Source organism: Crinia signifera, chromosome 4 (genome assembly GCF_055691185.1).
Source record: "Crinia signifera chromosome 4, ASM5569118v1, whole genome shotgun sequence".
NCBI classification, from domain to species: Eukaryota; Metazoa; Chordata; class Amphibia; order Anura; family Myobatrachidae; genus Crinia; species Crinia signifera.
In genome coordinates this window covers 190,276,363-190,295,234 of record NC_139220.1, presented here as the reverse complement: position 1 = coordinate 190,295,234, position 18,872 = coordinate 190,276,363, and the positions used below count along the sequence as shown (strand labels likewise).

The 18,872-nt window shown below is 44.8% G+C and overlaps 1 protein-coding gene and 1 long non-coding RNA gene across 2 annotated transcripts in view; one reads left to right on the top strand and one right to left on the bottom strand.

Moving 5' to 3' along the window:
- Positions 1-637: 637 nt before the first annotated feature.
- LOC146074775 (uncharacterized) lies at positions 638-11,575 on the bottom strand. The gene is made up of 3 exons (XR_014473456.1): positions 11,474-11,575; positions 1,358-1,479; positions 638-1,259 (listed from the first exon to the last, which is right to left on the bottom strand). It is a non-coding gene; the product is annotated as an uncharacterized LOC146074775 (long non-coding RNA).
- RBM28 (RNA binding motif protein 28) overlaps positions 11,567-18,872 on the top strand; it is a 42,877-nt gene continuing 35,571 nt past the window's right edge. The window contains exons 1-4 of the mRNA XM_083183256.1: positions 11,567-11,829; positions 12,731-12,889; positions 13,452-13,534; positions 15,900-15,975. Of these exons, the coding sequence (XP_083039382.1) occupies positions 11,712-11,829; positions 12,731-12,889; positions 13,452-13,534; positions 15,900-15,975 (436 nt within the window). The 5' untranslated portion in view covers positions 11,567-11,711. The remainder of the gene's footprint in view (positions 11,830-12,730; positions 12,890-13,451; positions 13,535-15,899; positions 15,976-18,872) is intronic.

Here is an 18,872-nt window from a genome sequence, read left to right as displayed (position 1 = left end):
ACACCAGAAAATGCAGGGACCCACCTGGGAATATGGCCCAGGAATCATACCGGGCCAATCCCGGGTTGGCCCCTTTCACACCAGAAAAGTCCCTGCATTTTCTGGTGTGTAAGGGAGGCCGGCAGGAGGTGGGGGAGGTGGTGAGAATACTCACCCCGGTTGCTTGTCCTCTGTGCAGGCCGGGGATCCACACAGGCGGCGGATGAAGTTGACGCAGCTCTCCAGCGCCCTCACTGCTGCCGTAGAGCTGCGTCATCTTCATCCGCCGCCTGTCTCGTCATTTACGCCCGCCTCCTGTGTAGATTCCGGGCCGGACAGGACACAGAGGACCGGTAACCCGGGTAAATATACCCTATCCCATTCACACCAGCCAGGTCCCCGGGTTGAACCCGGGAACAACCCTGCTCCTTAGCAGTAATAGAAGATTTGTCTTTGGCGCTAGACGTTAGGGTCTACGGTGGAGTAGCTTGCTACCCTGCAGCCACCACGTAGGAGGATTGCTAGCCTCCACAAAAAGACAAGGTAAGAAAAAAAGAAACTGGGGCACTCAAAGGTAAACAAGATAAAACAATTTATTAAAAAACACTTAAACAACACTATATACACTAAAATAGCAATCGAATACGGTCACTAAACATTTAAACACCCATTGGGCCCATTGTTAAAAGTATGCTAGTAATGCAAATAGCCTATGGCTTATGGAAATAGGTCTTAGCTGTTGGATAAGATCGGCTTAATAACTCCTTGATTGGAAACTTGATCCTTTTTTAGGCTAAGGATCATCTGATTGGGTGGTAGATGTACACACTGACAGATCCAATCTGCCTTGTAAAGTCTTATTGCCGGTGATGTTACATAGGAACCCGTTGGAATTGGGTGGCAAATAGCTTTTTCAAATAAAGTCAGGAGCCTTGTGGCACAATCCAAACAGTAGCGTGGTATGTGTATCTCACCACTTCGCAGGGCTCACACCTATTAGGCAGTGTATGTGGAGCCTCAGCGTCCGCTCCGTCCTGCTGCCTCGACTGACCCTCTGCTCGGCAGTCAGCTGGGTTGATTGCTCTATGTGAGCCGTCTCCTGGTCACAACTGGTAGTCCTCTGCACACTCCGTGTGGCGCTCTGCCACAGCGTCCGACGGGTGTCTGTGCGCTATATTCAGGGGGAGAACAGGCTCTGGCGTTGTGGAGGTTATCAGGTGGGTGTCGGTGGAGATCCTTATGGAACGCGTTTCGCCGCACTCTGGGCGGCTTTTTCAAACCTGGAGTGGAAATGGGTGTTTAAATGTTTAGTGACCGTATTCGATTGCTATTTTAGTGTATGTAATGTTTTTTTTATAAATTGTTTGATCTTGTTTACCTTTGAGCGCCCCACGTTCTTCTGCTCCATAGCAGGGTTGAAATCCTGGCAAAAATTGCCCGGGAATCTTTCACACCTGCGCTAGTCTCGGGTTGTTCCCGGGCCCAATCTGGGAAATTAAGCTGGTGTGAAAGGGGTATTAGATAGAAGTGGTTTAAAAATGTTCATTAGTAACATTAACATTTGCACTTTTCAATCTTAGAAGGCAATTCAATTGTGGCCAAATTGCCATTGCTGCAGCATTTACTTGTCCGCAACAGCAGCCTGATTTGCACCCTTTGCCAAGCCCCAATAGCACCCCTTTTGCTTCAAAGTGCTTGCCACTCTATGGGGCAGCAAAACTATGATGTGCAGCTGCCAAGGGAATTTGGCTGGGTGAACAAGTAATCAACATTCGACTTATCCAATACCTCCCACCTGTCCCAATTTTTGCAGGACAGTCCCGATTTTTTGGGGGGGACTGTCCTGTGGTGTGGGGACAATTGGGAGTCTCCCCTGCCGCTCCTCTGCTCAGCAGAGCAGCCGGGAATAGATGCTGTGTGCATATCATCTATTCCGTGGGAGAGAGGGGGCTGGGGGCATGGCCAGCAGCTCTCACAGTGCTGGCCATGCCCACATAGTGATGAAAAATGGGAGCGATGCTTGCAGCAGCGACATTTCCCAGAGAAGTCGCTTGCTGCCCTTTTGCATGCAATCCCCACTCTCTGCCGCCAGGAGGGGGTCCGACATGGAGATCGTATGTGAAGCACATATGATCTCCGGGTGCGATCTGTTGCACATGGGATTGTGCATCGGATGGGATATCAGACACGTCCAATTTGGGCCCAATTCGTTGGAATCAGGTGAAATCGGCCCCAAAACGGAAGTGTATGGGGGCCTTAAATGTTGGGAGGTTCAATTTATATGGATATTGCTAAGAATTATAATAGAGCAAAATTGCAGATTTTTCTGCACACCTCTATGGACTATGAAGTTATATATGTGATGCTGGTGGCCGTTAATTGCTGGAGAAATGGTCTGAATGCCCCCAAGAGAGATAACGGTAACAGATGTTCCTTATATCCTTTGCTCAGCACAAAGAAATCTGTAATGAAAATTCCGAAACACCGGCTTGGATTTCCAAGAGAAAAACAGTAAACTGTACCCATTCATTCTGTTGTTCTGTATTATTATTATATTAGTTCCTTGTGTTTATCTCCGTAGTCGTGTACAAAGTGCAGCTACTGTAGACTGATCAGTTATTTTTACTCTTATCTAAGACTGAGAGGAATCTAGGTCATTGTGACCAAAAGAATGTTTGGCTTTCATATACTGTAATGTACAATTACAAACTATTGCACTGCAGACTGTACCAGTAATTCTAGGAATCCTGTTTGAATATTCAGCATATTAATATCGGCAATTAAATTAACCCTACTACTAACAAACAAAAAAGTGTGAGGCTTAAGGTGCGTACACACAGGGCAATATGATCGCTGGCAATATATTGCTAGCAATATATTGCTCAGCAATCATATTGCCCCGTGTCCCGTTTTCATCTGCGACCAGAGATGGTCGCAGATGAAAATTTAAACACTGCTGGGTGAAGAGGCAGGGCATGTCGCTGGTTGGAGGAGCATGTTCCTCTGACCAGCGACCATTCAGGGGCTGAAAACGGGAGCGCGCACTCGGCGATTTATCGCTGGTGCACACTCCAATCACTGGCAATATGGTCGCTCAGCGACCATATTCCCAGCGATTTCAGCCCCTATCGCCCCCGTGTGTACACAGCATGACTTGTTATTGCTAAGAAGCATTTTTATTTAAACTAAAGCTGTGTACATATGGTGCAATATCGCTGGCAATATGGTCACTGAGCAACCATATTGCCAGTGAATTGTTTGTGCTGCAGCGATAAATTGCCAGGTGTGCGTTCCTGCGTTCAGCCCAATAATGGTCGCTGGTTGCAGGAGCTTGCTCCTGTGATCAGCTGTTTCCCACTGAGGCTCCCCGAGCAGAGTCTCCAGTTCATTAGCGACCATCTCTGGTCGCTGATGAAAACTGGACACTGAGCCATATATAGCACTGTGGGCCTTATTCTGGTTCACTCTCAGAGGCAAATTCCTTCTCAAATGCACAAAACCATGTGCACTGCAGGTGGGGCAGATTTAACATGTGCAGATAGAATTAGATTTGGGTGGGTTTTTTCTTCAAAGTGTGATCTATATTGCAGTGTAGAAATAAAGCAGTCTTTATTTTCCCTGCACAGAAATAAAATAACTCACCCAAATCTAACTCTATCTGCACCTGTTACATCTGCCCCACCTGCAGTGCACATGGTTTTGTCCATTTAAAAAGGAATTTGCCTCTGAGAGTGAACCAGAATAAGGCCCTGTGTGTAAACACGGTGTGATTTGGTCGCTGAGCGATTTTGTCTTAAAATCGCTCAGCAATATATTGCTCAGTGTACTGTTTTCATCAGCGACCAGCGATTTTGGCTGGAAATTGCAAGCTATTTTGTCTCATTCTATCTCTACCTAATTTTGACTAGAAATTGCTGGTCACTGGTGCACAGTGCATTGTGCGCCAGCGAAGAGCGATTTTTAGCCATAATCGGAGAAGCAGGCTCCTGCGACCAGCGACTATGAAGGGCTGGCAGCGGGAGCGTGCTCCTAGCAATTTATCTCCCACAGCACATGAAGCCACTGGCAATATGGTCGCTTCGTGACTATATTGCCAGCGATATGTGCTGAAATTGCCCCCGTGTGTACACAGAAGAGTAGCAAAAATATTTGCACCAGGGTTTCTCCTGTGCGTTCAGGTTTTTAAAATATTTATTTAGTGGTGGGTAATTTTTTTCTCCTGCAATCCCCGATTATGACCAATTTTTTACTAATATGTAATTCTAGGAAAAATTATCAGGAATTGTTCTGGAAACGCCTTGGCATCCTGCCTAATGACTAATTAAACAATTGTAGTTTTCCAATTAGCTTAATTAGTCCAATAACCTTCTGAAGAGCTGCCTCCACGTCTGATTCTCTTCTCCAGCATTGCAGACAGCTTGCAGGGTCCCGCTGGGAATGCTGTAGGTATGTACTACCCCTCCCCAGACACTACACTACCTCTCACCCAACACCCCCCTTCTTACCGCCTTACACTACTACTGCTACTCTGCATACTACAATACACTCACCTTCTCTGGCCAGATTCTTTTTTCATGGAGGGGAGTGCATGAGCTGGGCACAGATGGGGGTGAGCAATTTATTTTCCCTTGCAAAACAAGTGTTTTCAAAGCAAAAATATCAACATGTTTTTTTTATTTTATTGGATTCTCTGGGTATCTGGAATTGGTATAATACATGTTAGTACGTTGATTATAGGGTGAGGGTATGAGGCTACTAACAACTGGTGATTGCGGACTTAACCTCATTATCGATGTTGAGGCCTCTAGGTGTCCTGGTGGATATATACCCTTTAAACCAGGGCTGGGCAATTGCGGCCCTTCAGATGTTGATGAGGTACTTATGTACTAACTGGGCTGCCGATTTTGAAATCGGGTCCATCACATCGCATCGCATCCGACCATATCCCATGCGATGCTATGGACCCGATTTTTCCATAAGATTCAATGTTAAAATGGACTGAGTCCATTTTAACATGGAATTCAATGGGAAAAGGGGTCCTTTTCATACCCCTACTATCCAAGTGGGCATGGAGTTGGATATAAACCTGTGGCGAGCTTAGCGAGCCACCGAGCCCCGCGAGGGGACACAGAATACCGTCGCTTCGCTCGCCACGCTTCGGGCTCGGTGGCTCGCTACGCTCGCCACAGGTTTATATCCAACTCCATGCCCACTTGGATAGTAGGGGTATGAAAAGGACCCCTTTTTCCCATTGAATTCCATGTTAAAATGGACTCAGTCCATTTTAACATTGAATCCTATGGAAAAATCGGGTCATCGAATCGCATCGCATGCGATATGGTCGTATGCGATATCGCATCGCATCTGATTGTATGCCTTAAGTTAAGGCATACAATAAAAAAATCGGCAGCCCAGATAATACATAAGTACCGTTGATGAACTACACATCCCAGGATGCTTTGCATTAGTTTTGCTATGTGGCCATGCTGAAACTGATGCAAGGCATGCTGGGATGTGTAGTTCATCAACATCTGGAGGGCCGCAATTGCCCAGCCCTGCTTTAAACTGACAACTAGAGACCTCAACACCAATAATGTCGTTATGTCCAGGGCTCCCTGCAGCCGTTGTATTCCAGCTGAATGCTGCTCTATCTGAATGCTCCAGTGATTGCTGGTGCTATCTTTTTGCTAAAGCCCCGTACACACGGGGGGAGATATATTGCTCAGCAATATATTGCTAGCAATATATTGCTGAGCAATATATTGCCCAGTGTCTCCTTTTCATCAGCGACCAGAGATGGTCGCTGATGAGAAGGAACCTCAGCCGGCGGTGCCGCAGAGGTAATCAGCTGGTCGCAGGAGCAAGCTCCTGCGACCAGCGATTAGAAAGGGGCTGAAAACGGGAGCGTGCACCCGGCGATTTATCGCCGGGGCACACTCCCATCACTGGCAATATGGTCGCCAGCGACCATATTTCCAGCGATTTCAGCCCCTATCCCCTATGGTTTCTTTTACCGTATGGGATATATATATACATACTTTTTTTAAAAGATGTCTAACAGCAAATGCTTATTTGTCAAGCAAAACATAGGCGGAAGTGTATTTCACACTTGTATGCTGAAGCAGAGTTGTACACACATCTCAATTTCTATGGTTTAGCACAGTGGTTCCCACACTGTTTTGAATCAACGCACCATAGAGTATCAACATTGCTTTCACAGCACCCCATAGAAGTTTTTTTATCAATATTTTTTTTGTAAATATTAAATTTACAGTTATGTGTGGTGATACACAGTTGTGGTTCCGATTGTCCACATGATTTAAGATGGTCAGCCAACAGCAATGGTTACGCCTATACCCTTGTCCATAAATAATCTGATTTGGACCTGGACCAACCTGAGGCACCCCTACAAGAGTCTCAAGGCACGCAAGGGTGCCTAGGCACATGGTTTGGGAACTACTGATTTAGCATATAGGGGAGTATTCAATCTGTGCCAGCTTTGCTGGGTGAAATATTTGGCAATTTTTGCCCTCTTTTAAGGTAAATTAGATTTGCCCTATTTAATCTGCGTGATGATTTTCCATCTTGGTTGAAAAATCAGACACTGGCAAAAACCGCATAGTTCGGCAAAATTGCCACAGACAATAAAAAAAAATCCAACGGCAAGGGTGAAAAATACAAAAAAAAAAATGGATGGAAATGCCCATGAATGAATACTCTTAGGACCTGATTCTGGTTCACTTGCAAAAGTAAAATATCTCTAGGAGAAAACAATGTGCACTGCAGTCGGCAGATGTAACATGTGCAGAGAGAGTTAGATTTGGGTTATTTTGTTTCCATGCAGAGTAAATACCGGCTGCTTTACACTGCAATATAGATATCAGTTTTAAGTGCAAACCCCATCCAAATCTAACTCTCTCTGCACATGTTACATCTGCCCCACCAGGGCACATGGTTTTGACCATTGAAGAGAGAATTTGCTTTTGCCGGGTGAACCAGAATCAGGCCCTAAGTCTAAACTACCTTTTATTCCAGCCGTAGATCGACAAAGGGTGTGGGTGCTGATGTCATGCCTGCCTTTACGCTGCCGACCCTGGCCGCCCCCGGACCTCCCTGTCTGTTCGCTCCTGGGTATGCGCATATTCACAAACCTCTGAATCGGCCCCTTAGTCTTTTGGAAGTATTTTCACGTTTGGATAAATGCACGAATAGTTTTCTGTCTGCACACTGACCTGTGTATCCTGCTAATGGATCAGTTACCAGGCTGTGCTTTCCCTGACATGGTGGCATCTGATTCTGACTCTTCCTGCAGTTATCGCCTACAGATGGATCTCCCCCCCCAAGTGACTGCTGATCGGTCAGCCCGGCAGCACCCTCCACCCAGCGTCTGCAGGCATTAGCAGCTACTGGGTAAATGTAAAAGCAGTCTTCACCTTCTCCTTGGAGCCCCCAGAGGCTGCAGCGGGTATCACATACTGGGAAACTGAAGTCACACATAAATCTGTTTATTCTTTAATAAAAATGTATTGGATATACTTATTAAACATACTATATATATTCTTAACCTAATTCAATCCTAAAAAAAAAATATGCCTTCAATTAATATATAAATGCTATAACATCTTCATGTTTTGGATCTAGGAGTTCAATCTGACTGTACATGTTTGGACGAAGTGGTTTTACTATATGTGCATACCTCCTAACATTTTGCAGGACAGGGCACGATGCAATTTTTGGGGTTTGTGGCCTGATGAAAAGGGGGTGCGGTTTATACTCGCTTGGCTGCTACGAGGCCACATCCCCATTTTCGGCACTGAGGGGGCATGCTCAGCAGCTCTGTAAGCTATTGGCCAGCCCTTCTGCCTGCAAGAATAGACGCTGAGCGCATGCACACAGCGTCTATTCACGGATGACAGGGGGGGTCCTCCAAACTGCCCCCCCGCCGCGGGACACTGCCGGCATGTAAAAATGGCGTGTCAAGTGCCAAATCGTATACAGCGTGCTGCCGGGAAATCATGTCTGACTTGCCCTTCAGACAAGTCGGACAAGTGGATGGGGAACTTAAGGTTAAGCTTCTGACTTCCTTGTCTGTTCACTATTGCTCCTACCTACAAAGCCACCGCCAGAAAGATAATGTGGGCGCGGCTGCAGATGGGTCAGCAGGGTTGTGACTATTAAACCTTCTTGGAAAGGACCAGCATGTGATGTAAGGTGAGGGCGGAAGTGGTTACAAGCCCTTAGAGCATTTTGTCTGGAATGTAGGTTAATTTCTTTAAGATCAACTGGAGTGGACCATCAAGGGCTTGCTTAGCTCACCACGCTTTGGCATACTTGCTACCTCCAGGAATGGACAGGAGGATCCCGAAATCGGGTCCACCTCCCAGCCCCCTGGGAAAGTGTGCAAGTTCGCCGCATCCCCACCTCGGGGACCTGATTACGCAATTCGCGCCCCACTGTTCAATGCCTATAATACTGGTATTTCACAGTGGGGGGCAAGATGATGTGATCACAATGGCCATGGCCCCGCACAGGGCTCAGTTGTTCAGCTCCACCTCCAGGTCTGCCCCTTTTGCAGGACACTCGCCAGCCCCGTCCCACCCCCTGCTTCCTGTACCTGGCTGCCCACACCCGGAGAGGACAGCCTGATGGCTATTTCACACAATCAGGTTATGGCCGGACAGCAAGCCGGGCTTCTAATCTATAACATGGGGTCAGGATGGGTCCTTTCACACAGGCCAGCCAATGGACAGTATTCATTGAGGATAATTTGCCCTGTTTCATGGCCAATTTGTGCTATTTTCACGTTGGAAGGTGATTTTTTGGGTCAGAAAGTGAATCACCCTATTCAACGTGCACTTCTCGCCGTCTTTCTAAGTGATTTTCGCCGTGTCTCACTGTGTAGCAAATCGCCATCTTTTCATGCTGAAGTGGAAAGTGAACTTTTAAAATAAAGTTGTTGTTTTTTTTACATTTGGTGACAAAAAATCAGGAATTTTATTCTGTGAAGGGGCATGCTATTTTTATTCATGTGCTTATAGCACATGAATATATATTTTTAATTTAAAAAATAGTTTTTTTTTTTTTACACATAGCAGCCAGCAGGGGGACTGGAGCAGAGAACCGCTCATTACATATTCATATATTTCTTTATTTACAGTTTCTTATATAGCGCAGCAGATTCCGTTGCGCTTTACAATAGTAGACAGTGATAAAACAAACTGGGTAACAACAGACAGACTTGGAGGTAGGAGGGCCCTGCTGCAAGCTTACAATCTATATATTCACTCCTCCCGATCATTACATATGCACGATCGGGAGCAGTGCATATTTGGTCCCCTGCTGGCTGTCCCGGGGGGCAGCTTGTGCTGCCTGGCTCCCGGGGAGCCCACCTCCCCCCCCCCCACATACGTTCTGGGGCAGGCAGGGAGACTTCCATCTCCCTGCCTGCCATCGTCCACAGGCTCCATGCAGCATCCGCCGCAGGGGTTCACATTCTGCGTCAGGGGCAGCGAGCCCCTGCGGCATTGAATACTGTGTCAGCGAGGGCTGGCAGCGAGGGCTCCAGCCCTCGGGAACACGGCGAATGTGCAGGATTCGCTGCACATCGCGGTTAGGTTCATTGAATGTATTTATCCACTGAAAAGGACGGCTGCGCCATCCTAACAGGTCAGTGTGTGCCCAGGAAGATTGGGGCCTTTCATACACACCGGTTTTTGGTGTGCAGGTACTGCTCTCCCCACCCCCAATTTGACATCATGTATGCACCCCTCTCACAGAATTAATGTGACCATGGCAGAAAAAGATGTCACTAAAACCAAGAATATTTTTACATATTTTTATATTGTATTTTTATTTATTTTATGCTTTTTTATTTTTATAACACACCATTAAATCCGGCTAAAAAACTGTGCTTTGCTCACCACACTTTTATATTTGTATATGATCATTGAGTCAACATGGCTCAGGTGGAAACATGAAAAAGGTATACAACGGCAAGGTCAACAGTCAAAAGGTTGACATGAGTTTATGCACATGTTTTTTTCTTTTGAGCCGATGTGCCAACAGGCGGTTCATGCCCTACCATCTACTAGGGCATGGAGGGACAATAGAATAGTGTGACCCGAATCGGGTCCCCCTCCCGGCCCCCTTTCCCCAGAGCCCCCGCTCCCCCCCGGAGCTGGGGAAAGAAGTGCCGTTAATCGTGGGTCCGGGGGAGGGGACGGGACTAGAATCGTGGTGTTTGGGTGGACTGGGGGCGTGGCTTTGATACGGCAGCCTTGTCCCCGGCCTGCACATTTTGGTGTCCTCTCTGGGCTTCTCCCGGATATTGAAAAGTCGGCAAGTATGCCTTTAGTATAATTGCGGTGAGGGGATGACGATGCTACGTAAGTTCTGTAGCGTAAGCGGTGGCCGCAAAGATGAGGAAGTACCCAAAAATGTGAAACTCATGTCAACCTTTTGACTTGACCTTGCCATTGTCCACCTAATGCTTGTGTTGACCTTCAAACCCTGTCAACCTTAGCCCATACCTCCCAACATGATCCTCTCCAGGAGGGACACATTTCTCTGTTTCTGGACTTCCCTAATGTATGATTGCTATTACCTGTGTGCAAACACCTTTCTTAAGGTGCGTACACACGGGGGGAGATATATTGCTGAGCAATATATTGCTCAGTGTCTCCTTTTCATCAGCGACCAGAGATGGTCGCTGATGAAAAGGAACCTCTGCTGGGGGAGCCGCAGAGGTAATTAGGGGTATGGGTAAAATCCGGAATCGGATAAGACACCGGAATGCCGGACTGGACATCAAACTCTGCATTCCGGAGCTTGTAGTATCCGGTCCGGGGGTGTCCTGTCCGGGGGTGCTCCATCTGATGGGGCTGCTCTCGCACCTGTCACCTGGGAGAGGAGAGGGGGGAGAATACAGCCTCACCGCATGGTCCGGGGGTGTAATAAAAACTGGAACGGTCCAGACCACACGGGGAGGCTGTAATCTCCCCTTCCCCATGTCCCTGGTGTGAGCAATCACAGGCATCCCCCCGGACAAGACACCACCCGCATGGGACACCCCTCGGACCAGACACTATAAGCTCCGGAATGCAGAGTTTGATGTCTGGTCCGGCGTTCCGGTGTCTTATCCGGGTCCGGTTTTTACTTAGTCCCGGTAATTAGCTGGTCGCAGGAGCAAGCTCCTGCGACCAGCAATTACAATGGGGCAGAAAACGGGAGTGCGCACCCGGCGACTTATCGCCGGGGCACACTTCCATCACTGGCAATATGGTCGCCTGCGACCATATTCCCAGCGATTATAGCCCCTATCGCCCCCGTGTGTACACAGTCTTACCCATTTACCTGTTTAAAACAGGTGATGGCAATCACACATTACCAGGGAAGCCCAGAAACAGAGCATTGTGTCCCTCCTGGAGAGGGTCATGTTGGGAGGTATGTTAGCCATGTCGACCTATTTTATGTGTTGACGCGACTCTCAGCCTACCGTCACTAGCCAGGCCAAAACTCTTACTGCTTCCGCACCCTTTCACTACGTCGACTCGCTGCCCAGTGCCGGCCACTGCTGTAAAACTGAGTTGAACCACTGCTGCCGGCTCACGGTCGCTCAAACCCGGAATTAGAAATATGAGACTTCCGGGTTGAGCAAGATGGCGGCGCCCATAGTGTAGCGTGTTTAATAGTAGCTAGAAGTGTGGATCGATCTTTCAGGTGCAGCTAGTGTTATGTCGGGGCTGACATTATTTATCCGGGGCCTCCCGGAGAGCGCAAGCAATGAGAGATTGGAGCAGATCTTTAGTGAGAGCGGCCCCCTCAGGCAGAGCTTCGTGGTCCGGGAGAGAGGTACGTGTAGGGATATTGTCTGTCTATTTCTTTTACTGTTTAGAATATCAACCAATATAAACAAGTTTTCCATTTTTATCAATATTATTTAAAAGCGATGTAAAGCTCAGTTGTTGCCTTATTATGGGTGCCAGATCTAATTAGTGTCACGAGTGAAATACACAGGTTATGTGGCCTGCTAAAACCAGTTAAAATTATGGAGACTTTATGTCGGACAGCACAGAATGTCATAGCCTTCAACTGTACTGAATTAGCTGGCACAGTACTGTTTTTTTTCTTTTTAATGGTCTGTACCGGCTAAAATCCCCAGCACCTGTTTTTAGCTGCAGCCAGGACTGGTCCGACCAATATGCTGGGTATGTGGCCATATTCACTAACTGAGAATCAACTGTGATTTCCTCCTTGTTCGAACATGCAGTGCACAGTAGTGGTCTCCGCCAGGCTGCCTGTTGGTTTGCATGTCCACAACAAATATGCAGAGCGCATGCGTACTGGAAGTAATCATGCGTTCAACCTTCATGGAATGCACAGAACTTCCCATGTCTAGCCACTTTATCACTGCATCAAGTATAAAAAAAAATCTGCCCTATAGTTCCTTGGTGGGCTGCTTTATAGACGGACGCATGCATTCAGCACAAGTGGGGCACATACTGTAGGTAACAGAGGTAAATAAACATGCTTTCCACTTGTGTGGAATGCATGGGACTTCCTGTTCCGGTTTTTCTTTTGAGCAAATACACCCCACATACCTGTGGCCAAGCCCCCTTTCCTTACCTGTACTGGTTTTAAGAAAAGTGATGTTGGAGTATGGAATCTGTGATTTGTGTGTCTCTTATTAAAGGAATGAGGTGGCGACCCTACTTTCTGTTATCATATACTAATTTGTAATACTTTTATTAAGGCACAGATAAATGTCGTGGTTTTGGCTATGTCACTTTCTCCATGCTTGAAGATGCACAGAAAGCAATAAAGGAAATTAAGGAGTATGATGGAAATAAAATTGAGGTTTTGGTGGCCAAGAAGAAGCAGCGTGAAAAGGATAAAAAAACTCAAAATAAAGGTATGATAAAATATTGTACATAGATATAATGCAGGAAGTTGTAATTGTGAATGGATGGTAAATTTGGGGGGGCTAGTCAATTGTTGTTATGGGTACTGCCGGGGAAAGCCGAAGGGACAACACAGCCAGACGCTCACCTGCTCCCTGGGTTTGTGGTGCGACTGCCGACATGCTTCTCCAAGGGGAGGGGTGTGTGTGTCTGTTTTGCATTTGGCGCTCCCTGCTCCATGGGGGTGGCGACATGCTTAACGGGGGGTGTGTGTGTGTGTGTGTGTGCCGACTGGTGTTACGGGCGCCGCTCCCTGTCAATGAACTTGCTCGCAAGGGGAAGCCTCTGGTCGCAGTCAACTTGCTTGCCAGGCGATATCGCCGGCAGCGCATGCAAATCACTGGCAATCACTACAATTGAATAGCTGAATGGTCAGTGGCAGCCACTGGAAAAGACAATTGAATTGCCCTCTTTAGAGTCGCACCTTTTAAAAACTTATTACATCACCATAAAGTATAACAAAATAATAAAAATGTTGCTCTTTACAATTTATATAGAAACATGTCTTTTCAGAAGCCACAAAAGAAAAGAAACCTAAAGATGTCAAAGGCCAACAAAGAAAAGCCAGACTGATCATTCGAAACTTGAGTTTCAAGGTGTAGTATCATAAATATAATTATTCAATTAATTTATGTGACTATAGTCACTACTAATTTGGACCATGGTGGTTGGATGCAAAGAAACAGCTCTAAAGCCCTGTATACACACATCGATTTGCTTTTGATTCGATGTTAGATTTGATGATCTATTAGATCTGGCATTAGATCTTTCCATTTGATTTGGCATTAGATATCGAATTCGATATCCATTCATGGTACATTGTACACATTCGATTTACTAGATCGAATTCAATATTTTCTTGGCTGCACAGTAGATTTTTCTGTTCGACTTTTGTAAAAACGGGAGCGCACATCGAATTGAAAGTGACACAAAAACCATTCGATTTTGTTTAGGATTCGATTTTGCTTCTATAATCAAAATAGAATTTAAAATCTGGAAAAATCATTGCATGTGTACAGGGCTTAAAGCAAACTTTTGAACAGAAAAATATGTGCATTGATCTGTTCTTGTTATTCCACGTCTAGTTAGTGAAGTAAAGTTTGGCTTATACATGTCTTAAAAAAAAAATAAAACACTCATCCACATCAAAGACCGAGAAGTGCCTTAAACTCGCAGTCAGGGTATTCAATGAATCCTTGCCTGCTCCTTGAGGTGAGGTTCACTTGCCGTCTGCCTCCTCGCCTGTTCCCTGAGGAGAGATGGCAGTGGTGAGTGTGGCCATTAAAATGTCAAGGCTTGCCACAAAATGCTGCATTTGCCACGAACCTCGATGTATAAGGGGATCCTTTCACGGTGAGGATTTGGCCCCATCATTGAATACAGTGAGGGAGTTTCACAGCAAGGTTGGCTTATTTCTAGCGAGGAAAAGCCATCCTCGCTGTACAAACCCCCTCTCGCCAGTGGCATTGAACACCGCTAAAAGTTCCTGCATGCTGATCACCAGTGATGAGCGCCAAACTGCAACCTTTCCCACTCATTTGGCACTGATGGCCACAGTCTATTAGTTCATGAGAATAACAAGTAAGCCTCTTCTTATTAAATCTTCCCCGAAATGTATTAGAAGATGAGCACCTTTTCTGGAATTTTTTTAAACAAATGCTACATTTTTCCAGCTACTGATGTAATGTCCACATAATGGGTCTAATTCAGATTGGCATTGAATGTTTACGGAGTTGAGCAATCTTTCTGCTACTGTGCGTGCCTAAAATCTCTAACAGCTCCCGCTGTGCATGTGTTAGTTTGCACGTATAAAGGCGCTGTGACAATTGAGAAACACAGTACTAGAAATGTACTTGCATGAATAGGAGGGGAATTAACAGATGTACAGAAATGGTCTGTGCATGGGGAGTAACACTGATATTTGCATACACAGAAGCTCAATATTCTACATTAGAGGTCATACGGAGATGAAAAATCTGGCTCTGCCATGGGACTTACAAGTTTCGAGTTTGCTAGTGATGGTGACATCTAAAGGGTGTATCAGTGTCTTCAGTCTATCCTTGCACATTCATTCCATATGCATACATGTTCTCCAGAGAAGGACTGTGTGGCAGCATTGGCCTACAATGTCAGACCGGCTCACCTTTGAATTAGGACCAGTGTTTTCACTGAACTTTCTGAGCCACAAATATTTAACAGACCCTCAGCTGGCAGTAGTTGTACATTTGGGGACTTTTGTATACACCATTATTAACAATGGTGGATACCTTTTGCATATTGTAGTCCCTTCTAGTTAGGTTTATATTATGTATTTTTTTTTTTTTTTTTTGTACAAGCCCCGAGGTTTAATTTGAATCTCCTCCATAATTTACAGTAAGGGGTGGATAATTTGGATATGAAGTAATGATATCCAAAGTTCAGATTTACACAGGTATTAGTCATATAGTAATATAAAGTAATATCACTGACTCATTTTTTTTTTTTTTTATGTCAAAAGAATGTCTGCTTTACGAAACCTAAACCATACATTCACCCTTGTTCCTTTTTAATTGTTGGTCTTGCATTTTTACCTATTCTCATTTCTGCTGCATTAAAGTATGTGATTTCCTTTTTTTTTTTTTTTTTTTTTTTACAAAAAGGGTGGTATTCGATTGTTTTTATCCCTGGAACCACTAGATGGTGCCCTACTGAGCTATTCAGTTGTTGCTCTGTTCGGCCATGATCTCAGGAATCACAGGTGGCAAGCTCAAATGTGGTAAAAGTCACCCATTTCAGTGCCCATCCTACCCCTAATGAGCGCAATAAAAAAGATTCATTTAATATAGCCCTGTCATCTGCCAGTTTAGACGGATGATTGGGTGTTGTAGAACAATCGAGTACCATTCATAGTGTTCAGATTTTTTTTCTTTGAGTTTGTTGAAAAAAATTCTGTTAATTCCTATGCAATCTTTTTTACTATAGTGTTCTGATGAAGATCTCAAGAAACATTTTTCTACTTTTGGAACTGTACTGGAGGCTAACATTCCCAAAAAGCCAGGTTTGCTGTCTCTTTTTATTTTTTTATTTATTTTTTTAAATATAATATGCATGATCTAAAAACCCACATTTTATTACTTTATAAAGTGGATATTCTTTTATTTATAGGGCGCAACAAGTGCAGGGAGACAAAGCTTAGCATTACATTGAATAAATAACAAAAATAGAGTGGCTACGAGGATCCATTTTTCCCCATAGACGGCGATTTAATGTATTTTAAGTTGTACGTCCAATTTATGCTTAAGCAATTAGATTAACAACTCTCATTTTCAGACTTTTTGGGAGGCCATATCAATTGCTGTTGTAAACATAACTGGTATTTTCAAAAACCAGCTCACAAGTTTGTAATTTCCTTTACTTTTGTTCATCCGTAGTATCTATAATAAAATTACTACACTCTTTCTGACAAAATCCTTCTTAGATGGACAAAACCATGTGCACTGCAGGGGGGCAGATGTAAAATGTGCAGAGAGAATTAGATTTGGGTCAGTTATTTTGTTTCTGTGCAGGGTAAATTCTGACTGCTTTATTTTTACACTGCAATATAGATCTCACTTTGAAGTAAAACCCCACCCAAATCTAATTCTCTCTGCACAAGTAACATCTGCCCCCCTGCAGTGCACATGGTTTTGTCCATCTAAGAATGATTTTGTCAAAGAGTGAACTAGAATAAGGCCCATAGTGAGACATATATTAACTTTTAACACTCCAAATGTTACATCCATTAAAATGGAATGACCCAATGGTAGTGGACTATGCTTAAGAGGCAAGGTCATCCACCAGGAAAGATGTGGGCAGCCACCACAGATGCTTGGCTAGCTTTTAGACAAATCTTGATGTCGTTTTTATAGAAGTGAACCAAGAACCAGAACCTACAGTATGTTTAGCAGTAGTCCTGCTCCGGCAAGTAACGGTCTCTTTTATAGAGTAATTTAAATGCACAGTCTAGAACATAACACATAATGGAGGGAATGGGCCTCACCGGGGGTTTCCACTGTACACCTGCTCTGTAGTCCGTTTTTATTGATTTTATATATTATTTGTAAGCTAATCTGGTGTTTTGACTGCTAACCTAATGTCTACTTACAACACAGCTCAAACAGCCTCTTCACCCTGCCCCCATTATCAGGGAAACAGTTATCTTTTTATTATTTTATATACAAGAACTGCTAAAATTGATGTCCCAATTCTATATTCAGGTAGTTAGGATCTGCCATATTAGAAAAATATATATTTTGTTGTTTTCTTCACTTGAATGAATGGTTTACTTTCAGTACATGGTTGTGGAAATTTTCTATATGAAATGATTGAATGAGAGAGAAATATAAATAAATAAAAGGGTAAAGCCAGTGGTTCCCAAACTTTTTTGAATCACGGCGCCCTAGAGCATCAAAATATTTTCAAGGCACCCCTAGGCCAAATGCTTCTTATAGAGAAATTCAGAAAAAAATATTAAATTAAGTACATTGAGTTTATATGTCAGTTATCTGGTGAAGGACAGGATTTGCTTCTGTTTGTGCACATATATTATGATTGGCAGCCACCAGCACTGGTTTTGCCTGTTACATTGACCACAAATAATATGAATTAAACCTGGTCCACCAACCCAAGGCACCCCTGCAAGTGTCCTGAGGCACCCAGTTTGGGACCCACTGGGTTAAGGTATGTTAATTTAACCCTTTGCTTGCCAAGGGAATTTGTCAAAATAGGTGTGAAAATTGCCAAGCAAACCTTTTTATTCATCATAATGACCTGTAATATTTACCTTATTTAGTAAATTTTCATTTTTTAATTAACATTTCCTATTGTGAGCGACGCTGGCGTTTTTACTGGATATTTTGCGCATTTCTTTGATTTTGTCATTCAAAGGATTAAAAACACAATTTGAACATGACAAGTGAAATAATTAAGGTCGTACAAGTTTACTGCAATGCACCTAGGTTATGTCTTTTGATCATAAAAGTAATCGAGTTACAATTAAAGGAGGGTTTTATCAATTTTAAACCAGTTCAAATAAAATAGAATTAAATTAAGGTAGAAATGCATTGGTACTTGAAAATGTTGCATTAAAAACCAGTAAAGAATATATACATATTTACAAATAAACGAATGACGGAGACTGAAGCCAATAACATGTTAATACGTCTCTGAGTCATTTGATCGTGTGTTTACCAGTCCTTGTGCCAGGTGGTCATTAAAATAAGGGTACTTGTGAGTTATCCGGGCTGCCGATTTTTTTCATCGCGCCCGAAATCGTGGGCATCGCGTCGGTCGTGGCCGTTATAAGGAGCCGCGACGCGATGCCCACAATTTCCCATAGACAGTAATGTTAAAAGACACGATGGACCCGATTTCCGACACGATTTCCCATAGACAGTAATGTTAAAAGACGCGATGGACCCGATTTTCCATAGACAGCAATGTTAAAATAAAATTACAATGTGAAATTGGCCAATATGTTTTTAAAAAAAATGTTTCATGGCCCCCCACCACCGTTAACGCCACCCCGCTATTGACGCCAACCCGAAGCGTGGCGAGCGCAGCGAGCCCGCGAGGGGCGGCGATACGCGTCCTCCGACCTTTTCATGCCCTACTATCCACTAGGGCGTGGAGTGAGAATAGAATAGTGTGGCGAGCCCGAAGCGTGGCGAGCCCCGCGAGGGGACGCGGACACCTTCACAGGTATCCGCGTGCCCTTGCGGGCTTCACAGGTGTCTGCGTCCCCTCGCGGGGCTCGCTGCGCTCGCCACGCTTCGGGCTCGGTGGCTCGCTGCGCTCGCCACACTATTCTATTCTCACTCCACGCCCTAGTGGATAGTAGGGCATGAAAAGGTCGGAGGACGCGTACCGCCGCCCCTCGCGGGCTCGCTGCGCTCGCCACGCTTCGGGTTGGCGTCA